The sequence below is a fragment of the Quercus suber genome, unplaced genomic scaffold (genome assembly GCF_002906115.3).
Source record: "Quercus suber isolate HL8 unplaced genomic scaffold, Cork oak 2.0 scaffold_449, whole genome shotgun sequence".
In the NCBI taxonomy this organism is placed as follows: domain Eukaryota; kingdom Viridiplantae; phylum Streptophyta; class Magnoliopsida; order Fagales; family Fagaceae; genus Quercus; species Quercus suber.
The window spans coordinates 226,727-236,315 of NW_027069900.1; the positions used below are offsets into that span (position 1 = coordinate 226,727).

Genomic DNA, 9,589 nt, shown 5'->3' on the forward strand with positions numbered 1-9,589 from the left:
CAAGCCCATGCAGCCCCCATTCTTTCCCGGGCATGAGTTTGTCGCAAAAAGTGACACAGAATAAACTTAGGTTGGAAGGCCAACCGCCATCTGGATGTGATTCTAGTTCTGGACATTTATTTAAAAACATGGACTGAAGATTTTTGAGGGTCTGCAACTGATCAGGTAGGTTCTTGAGATTCTTGCGATTGGATAACCAAATGGATGTCAGGTTGGGGGTAGGCAATCCTCCTTTTGGAAAATATACCAGGCTAGGACAATCCCTGATCTCCAAGGCCTCAAGAGATGTGAGATGTTCTTGAATTCCCTCTGGCTTTGAAAGTGATTCCAGATTTGCACAATCCCAGATAGAAAGACATCTGAGTTTCGGAAACAAGTACAATGACAGGGATGTCAAGGAATCACAGCTATTCCCTATGCACAAATTTTCAAGAAATGATTACCGGTTTCTCTTCTCTGCAGGTTTGATAAATTCTAATTTCTTGCAGTTACGGATATAAAGGGTTTTCAGGTCAGTGGGTGGATAGTCTTCAGTAAAGGACTTGAGAGAACGACAATTAATGGTATAGAAATGTTGGAGAGAATTGATGCTGCCCATCACTCCTTCAGGTATGAACTCCAGATCATCACATCCTTCAATTTTGAGGCTATGCAGTCGGCTGGGCAATTTAATCAGTTCTGATACTTTTGAAACTCTCATGCTCTCAAAAGAGGATGCTGTGGCACCTTGTACCATAAGCAACGAGGATTCAACAGCATCTTCCAATTTAAAGACAGTCATTTGCTCCATGAATGAGGCAACTTTACCTTCACTTATGAGCAGAACCTTATCATGATATTCTAAAAGCCTTTTGTGTGATGATGCCTCTGTCATAAGTGTAGTCACAAGCTCCTGAGATTCAAAAATCTCAACTTTTACTATGGATGGAAGTTGCTTGGGTAAGTTCCCCTTGAGCTTGGGACATCTCCGTATACAAAGCTCTTGCAGGCAAGGGAATTCTCCACCTTCAACTTCAGATGAAACCCATTCTTCCCACTCTGAAATCTCCTCAAATGTCTCCAAAGACTGAAATGGCTTATCCATTCCACAGAATTCAGGACCCACCCTCGTTACAGCATCCATAGATTCTATAATGAGGACTTTAAGAGACGGCAGCTGCCAGAGTGGTGGCAAGTCTATGCAATTCATGCAATCACTAAGACGTAGGGACACCATGTTGGAGAATGAAGATTTTCCAAGCCAATGTGGAAATCTTGTACCACAATAAAATTTAATGCAGCTTCTTCAAATTTGTATGAGGTTCTAGCTGTTCAAGCACATCTCTAACATTATTTGGAACAATGGAATCATCAACCCATTCTAACACCAGCTCATCTAGGTCTGTCTTCTCCACCAAGAGAGCCCCGGCATCATCTTCTGCTGAGACCACATTCTGCAACTTTAAAATGCTAAGTGTTCCATGAAGATACTGAAGGCCCCCGAAATCTTTCAACTGTTGAGCCACTTTTTTGGGCCACAACAAAGTAAGATAGTGTTAAGATATTTTAGACTGCTCATTTTTTTTTTTTGGGCATCTCATTTAAATCTGTTCCACTAATAATAAGATGACACAGGTTTAAGAGTTTCCAAATGTTTTCTGGCAATTCAGTAAGAGAATGACAGAAGGACAATATCAGTGTTTGTAAACTGTAGAGATCACATACTGATTCAGGTAACATCTGGATTGCGGTGTGAGAGAGATCTATGTACTGTAAATATTTGAAATTGCTGATTGAATCAGGTAGCTCAGTGATGGGATAATGAGATAAAGAAAGCACTCGTAAGAATTGTAGTTTGGACAAACTACTCAGCAATTTATTGCTACCTAAATGATATGATCCATGATCTAATAGCAAAAAGGTCCTTAAAAGCTTGGCTGTAATAATGGCTCTAAGGATCAACGGGAAACTATATTTGACGCTTAACAGCGACAAATACCAGGTCCTTTCAGAGACAGAAGGACCAAGATCCTCCAATCTGCAGCAATATCACCCAGACACTTCAACAGCAAAGTGACTCACAAGATCATGCATCACAAAACGTGATTTATTGCCACTTGATATCTGAAAAAAAGACCTTGATAATAATTCTTGAAAGTACTCATCACCAACATCTTCCATTCTGGAGTTTCCTCTGGGGTCATGCAGAAGGCCTTCTGCCATCCATAAGAGGACCAACTTATTTTTCTCAAATTCATAACCGGAGGGAAATATTGAACAGTATGCAAAACATCGCTTTATTTGTGCAGAAAGATGATCATAGCTCAGTTTTAATGTGCTGTAGCTCAGCGTTAATGTGTTGTTCATTGCAGTTTTAAAATCCTCCAAATTTTGCTTCAAATGATCTAGTACAGCATCCCACTCCTCAACTTGCAGCTTCAAGCGCAAAAGACACCCAACTGTTCTTAAAGCTAAAGGAGAGCCACAACATTTTTCCATAATTTGTCTGCCAATATCTTCTAGTTCTGGATATGAACTTGGGTTTTGGCCTCCAAAAGCAAAATTTACAAACAACGACCAACTATCTTCATCTGATAATGGCTTAATGGGATAAACACACAGAGGTTTAATTGATGATGCAGAGATTTCATTGCGTGTAGGTACAATAACATAGCTTCCATTTGCAGCTTTTATAAAATGAGGTTGTAAGGTTTTCCATCCCCCAAAATAAAAGGGGACGCAATGTTTAGAACAAGTAGAAATCTCTTTCCCTCAAGTCTCTCGCACAAATTAGCTTCAAGTTGAGACATTTCTTGTTCCTTGAGATCACAAGACTGTAAAGTCAACTACTCGAAAACTGCTTTTGTAACCATGAACGTGTCAGAAAGATCTGAAACGTAGGCCCAGGCCTTCAGGTCAAAATGTTCAGTTACTCTGTGATCCTTGTAAATGAGCCGAGCAAGAGTTGTCTTGCCCATGCCATCATTGGCCAGTAGCGAAATCACTGACAACTTTCTACCATTTGCATCATTTGAAAGCAAGAGATCGATAATTTCTTTTTTGTCAGACTCTCTACCGTATATTACTTTAGAGTTGTCGTCTCCAAAAGAAGCTGCAGGCATTCTCAGAGATTTTTCCATGTTGTGTTCTATTCTTTTTTTCAAACCAAGTTCATCTTTTCGCTTAGCAAGGGATTCTACCCTATCAAGGATCTCATCCAACCTGTGTTGGAAACCTTCAGTGTGGATCTCATCTATGAGATCCTCTTTATCATAGACAACATCTTGCAGCTTGTCAAGCCACTCTTTAACCACTTTGCTCCTGTACTGCTTCTCCTCAGCATCATCGACCACCAAAAGAAGAGACTGCAACTTATTCTTCAACATCTCTGGTGATCCATTGTTGACTTTCTTAATCATGGAAAATGAGTATTCTGCTGCTGCAACACCTTGAGCCACAGGCAATGAGCATTCTGCGACTGCGGCACCTTGAGTTATGGCCAATGAGGATTGTGTGGCCCCTAGAGTCATGTCAAATGAAGATTGAACTGCACCTTGAGTCATAGGCAATGAGCATTCTGCAGCTGCGGCATATTGACTCTTGGACAATGAGGATTCTGCAGAACCCGTTTCGTCACTTACAAATAGAATCTTATCATGATAATCTAGAAGCCTTTTCTGTAATGATTCCTCTGCCATAAGTGTATTCACAAGCTCCTTAGATTCAGAAATCTCAACTTTTACTACAGACGGAAGTTGCTTGGGTAAGTTCCCCTTTAGCTTGGGGCATCCCAGTATATAAAGTTCTTGCAGGCAAGGGAATTCTCTACCTTCAGCTTCAAATGAAACCCATTCCTCCTACTCCCACATTCCCTCAAATGTTAAGAGTCACCAAAGAATGAAATTGCTTATCCATTCCATAGAATTCAGGACCCAACCTCTTCACTACAGTCATCCATTCAACAATGAGGACTCTAAGAGATGGCAGCTGCCCGACTTGGTGGCAAGAGTAAGCAATTCATGCAATTGCTAAGACGTAGGGACACCATGTGAGAGAATGAAAAATCCCCCAACCAATCTGGAAATTTCACATCACAATAGAAACTGATATCGAGCCCCTTCAAATTTGTATGAGGCTCCAGCTTTTCAAGTACATCTTTATGATTTTTCCTATCTTTGGTATCGTCACCCCACTTCAACAGTAGCCCATCAAGGTATGTTTTTTCTTTCAAGCCAGCCTTAGCTGCATCTTCCGAAGGGACCACGTTTTGTAACTCCAAAAGTTGAAGTGTTGCATGAAGATGCTGAAGGCCACCCCCCAATTATTTAATTGTGGAGTTGCTTTTTTTGCCCACAACAAAGCAAGACAGTGTTTGAAGATCTTTTAGCGTGCTCAACTTTTTTGGCATCTCACTTAAGGCAGTTCCACTAATATTAAGATGACGCAAATTAAGAAGCTTCCACATTTCCTCTGGCAACATAGTAAGAAACTGACAATTTGACAGTATAATTGTTTGTAAATTGCGGAGAGCACAAACTGACTCAGGTATCTTCTTGATTGTAGTGTGAGAGAGATTTATGTAGCGTAAATGTTCCAATTTACAGATTGAATTGGGCAACTCAGTGATATAAGAATGAGATAAAGAAAGCACTCGTAAGAGGCGCATTTTGAACAAACGCACTAGTTCATTTTCTCTCAAGTGACAGCCTTTGTAATCTAGGGTCAAAAAGGTTGTTAAACAATTGGCGTAACTCTCAAATATCACTGAGTTATCATGTACACCTTCTACAAGTGATAAATACCGTGTCCTTTTGGAGATACTTAAATGATCATCCTTCCATCTTAAGCAAATTTCCTTCATCATTGAAACAGCCAGCTTATTTAAAAGATTGTGCATCACATAACATGATTTATTGCCACTTGATAGTTGAAAAAATTGTCTAGACACTAATTCATTAAAGTACCTGTCAGCAACCTCTTCCATTGTTCGATTTCCTCCTTGCTGCTGAAGAAGACCTTCTGCCATCCATAAGAGGACTAACTTCTCTTTCTCAAATTCATAACCCTGAGAAAATATTGAACAATATGCAAAGCAAGCCTTTAGATGTGCAGGAAGATTATCATAGCTCAATTTTAAAATAAACTTTGTACGTGCAAGATTATCGTAGCTCAATTTTAACAATAACTTTGTATTGTAACACTCCAGGCGCTCCAGTACATCTTTCCACTCCTCAACTTGTGGCTTACAGCGCAAGAGAGCTGCAAGTGTTCTTTCTTCTAATGGTAAGCCATTACACTGCTGCAAAAAAATTTCTGCCAATAGCTTCTAGTTCTAAATATGAATCATCAGTTTGGTATTTGAGAAAGAAATATGACGACTATTTGAATGTTATATAATTTGTTTATGTATATGTACAAATCTGCTTAGAGCATTCTCATTAAGAATGCCAAATGGTATAAATCCTAAATTTTAGCATCAAAAGATCAAAAAGCATTCTAAATCAAAGCTTTTAAATCCTATAAATTTTGCAATCCAGCTACAGTGGACTGCTATCTCTAGCAGCCCACTGTAGCAAGATTAAAAAAAAAAGAAATTATTCTTTCTCTCTCTCTTTCGTGTTTAAGTCCCTCAATCTCCTCCTTCAAACTCTGTCTTTTTGATTCAGACAAAGGAGAAGCACAACCCAATCATCAACCGACTCAATACCCAAAAAAATTCACACAAATCAAATCAAATTCACAATCAATCTCCTTGCATATATGTTCAGAACCAACACCCCAATTGCAAAAAATTCCTCTATGCTCTTCGTCTCCCTCTTTCTCACAGCGACGGTCTGCCTTGCCGAAGCCACCGCGAGCCTCGCATTCTTCAAGATCGCCTTGGCCCACCCCGCAAGATCGCCTCCCCGGCTTTTCAAGATTGCCTCACCAGAACCACTGCAAGCCTTGAGTCGTGGGTATGAGTGGGAGGGTTTTGTAAAATCGGATCTGGGTTGTGGGTGGGTTTCGATAGCCTTGAGTGGTTTTATGGTCGTGGGTATGAGTTGATTGGGGTGGCTTTGGCTTATGGGTGTGGGTTTATTGATTTGGTGGTTGGTTGTTGTGGGTTGTGCTGTGGGTTGAGGTTGTGTGGTGGGTGTTTTTTTTTTTTTTTTTTTTTTTTTTTTTTTTACTTTTCATGTTGTTGAGTGTCGTGGTTAGAGGTGAAAAGCTCAGGCTATGGAGGTGGGAGAAGCTTCTAGACCGGGTTGAGAATGATGGAGATACAGTGGGAGAGAGACAGAGGGAGAGTGAGAAATAATAATAAAAATGAATAAAAATATTAAAAGAAAGAATATTTAAACGAAGTTATAAAAAAAATAGAATGTTCGAGGTTTGGTATATTGTAAAATGAGATGTTAAAATTGTAAAAGTAGTGTTTTAAGATGGTAAATGCTAAATTTTTTAGAATGTTTGATGGGAATGGTCTTATAAATGCGGTCCATATTTGTGATAATTTGTCCACAAACTACTACCTTTATTAATGACAAAATGAGGATCATAATCTACTCATGATAATATCATAGCATTGTCAAACCAATTGGAATTGACATCATGTGTGCCAAACGCTAAATTTTTAGCATTTGGCACACCAAATACCAAAAAGCCTCCCACATTAAATGTTATAAATTACTAAAAATTGTAGCATGGATAAATAGTACCATTCTCGATTTAGAACAGTACTGACATAAATTTACCAAAACCTCTTTGAGCCCACCAATCTTGCCATTATTGTCTAGGGAGGCTGATCTTTGTGGTTTTGGTTGGTCAATGACGGTTGTTGTGTGGGTTTTTTTTTTTTTTGGTTGTTGTGGGATGGATAGTGATGGGCAGATTTAATTGGTTCCGATCTAGTGGTGGATTTTGATCTCTCTCCTCTCTCACTTTTTCTCTAACTCGGTGGTGGGAAGTGGTGGTTTTGGGTTGGGCCTAGCTAGCCAAGGGTGGTGGGTTGCATTGCAACTTGTGGGTTTATGTTTGTAGCTTGGGCTGGGTTGATTTTGGTAGCGTTTTGTATTTGGGTTTGTGGTTGTGGTGGTGTTTTGCTAGTGGTTATGGTTGGTGGTCACCGTTGTTTTGGGTTGTGGTCATGGAGGATTTGGTGATTAGTTTTTGGACCTTCTGGTTTAGAGTAGAGAGAAGAGAGAGAGGTTTTGGGTTTAGAGAAATTATATGATTTTTTTTTTTGTTTATATTATTTTAATATGTTGTAATGTTGAAAATAGAATGTTTGATGTAAGGTATATTATAAAATGATGTGATAAAAAGGGTAGCAAAATCAACCCAAATCCATTTGCGCATCCAAACCCACCCAATTATTAATTGGGTTAAATGAGTATTAACCCAATTAACATTAATGTTAATTGGGTTTTAACTAGGTACCCAATTATACCGAAGTATTATTTCTGCAACTCACCCAACTCTAAAATACCCCAAAACCACTAAAAAAACCAAAATACCCATGAAAACTCTAAAATTACCAAAATGCTCCATAAACCTATAAAATGACATAAATATCCCTTGAAACCTAAAAAAATGACCAAAATACCCCTTAAACCTAAAAAATGACCGAAATACTGAACTAGATACAACAAACTAACTGATGTTATTAGATTCAATAGACTTTTTACATAGGTCATAACGACTTTTGAGGAAGGTTATATCTTGCCATTACAAAGATACAAAGAGCTTATTTATAGACAACAGAACTTAAACCAAATTCAGATAAAATTTACAATCTACTTTACACAAGATGGTAGGGGTCTGGCTTGTGATTGACAGGTGTTGATGGAAGTAGGGGCCTCGCTAGCTGCTTCTGGATAAGCTTCTGCATGGGCAATAAGTGTTCTAACAAACATAGATAAGGCTAAGATGCCTTATAACGTTTCTGGGACTTTTTTTTTTTTAAGTGTTGGAGTTGTTTAGTCCCATTCTTCATCGACGTCAGCATTAACATCTGGGTCATGGTTATCATAATAGGGGTCATCAAATCCAACAAAATGGTTGGGCATTTGCCAAATGTCTTAATGTGGCCACTGTTGTCTGAAATCTTCTAGGGTTTTGATCTTGTTTCGGTAAGATTCCCTTATTAAGGAATTCTGCTTTTGTAAGAGCATGGTGACAGGATACCCAAGAGGTGTCCATGTGTAAATAGAGAGTGTCACTTGGGTTAGTGACCCAATGCGTTTCTGATGGGTGAAAGATGCCATCTGCTTGTATGTCCTTTTTTGAATTAAGCTTAGCAATTATACATCTTGTAGTAATTTTGTGACCAAATCTTGGATGTTCTATGACGGGATACATTTTCCAATCTCCACCATGAGCATCATTTTTCAAAATTTCAAACCAGAATTTTTGAAGATATCTATTTTCATGAGGGAAAATAAATCTATAAAATTCTGGTTCAAAATCACCATAAGAATCATTTTTCAAAATTTCAAACCAGAATTTTTGAAATATCTATTTTCATGAAGGAAAATAAATTTGTAAAATTTTGGTTCAAAATGAAGACACAAGCAATACTCATTGAGTAAATACCACATGTAAAGATAATATATGACCATCTAGTTGGTTATCCAAAAAGCAAAAGGGGTTTTCCATGGATGGTCCAAGTCAGGATAAATGGCAAGAAAGTGGTTGTGGTGTTCTTTAAGATAATTATGGAGGACTCTAATGATTTTTTTGGATCTGGCTTCAAGGGTCAATATCTTTATTTGGTCTTTTACTTCTGGAGGAAGGTTTTCTATCATATTAAGAATATCATCAGGGGGTGTAGAGGAAGAGCCCGAGGATGAGGATGGATCTATAATAGGATATACACACAGGGGTGGAGGAACAATTGTGGTATTAATAGCTAGAGGCTTTCTAGAGAGATAATCAGTGATCATGTTATCTTTTCCTTTAATGTGCTTTACTTGGAAAGACCATTGTGAAAATCAATTTGACCATTTGAGTAACTAAGGATGTGGGAGCATTTTTCTTTTGAACTAAAGCATTTTTGGGAAAGAGGACATGTCCATTTCTACTAAAAAATTATGCCCAAGGAGATGAAGCGGGAAATTTTCAATTCCATGTTTTACTACAAGGATCTCCTTGAAAGTGGAGTGGTAATGAAGTTCTGAAGGCTTGAATGCACCACTTTTATATCCATAAATGTTTCTTTTTCCATCAATTTCTTCAAAAGAGTTGCTGCCCAATACTCGTCACTTGCATCTGTTTGCAAAATTTGTTTGCCTGGTCCTAGAATCTGTAGTGGGGGAAGCTTTTCTGCTAATCTTTTCAATTGTTGGATTGCTTCTATGTGAACAGAATTCCACTCTAGAGAGTTTTTCTTCAGGAGTTGAGCTAAACAGTTCCTATTTCTAGAAATCTTTGGGAAGAAGTTAGACATGTAATTAATAATTCCAAGAAATTGTTGTATCTGTTTGGCACTTGTGAGTTTATCTGGAAATTCGTTAAGAGAGATAGCTATGTGAGGCTGCAAAGTATATTTTCCATCTGAAATGCTTACTCCCAAGAAATCTATAGAAGATTGTCCAATGACCATTTTCTTTTCTGAAAGCATTGATTT

The 9,589-nt window shown here is 38.3% G+C and overlaps 1 protein-coding gene across 1 annotated transcript; it reads right to left on the reverse strand.

Annotated features, from left to right (window-relative positions):
* Positions 1–1,001: 1,001 nt before the first annotated feature.
* LOC136062753 (putative disease resistance RPP13-like protein 1) lies at positions 1,002–6,260 on the reverse strand. The gene is made up of 2 exons (XM_065762255.1): positions 4,944–6,260; positions 1,002–4,834 (listed from the first exon to the last, which is right to left on the reverse strand). Exon 2 carries the CDS (start codon positions 3,675–3,677, stop codon positions 2,826–2,828), a length of 852 nt encoding a protein of 283 aa, XP_065618327.1. The 5' UTR covers positions 3,678–4,834; positions 4,944–6,260; the 3' UTR covers positions 1,002–2,825.
* Positions 6,261–9,589: the final 3,329 nt, after the last annotated feature.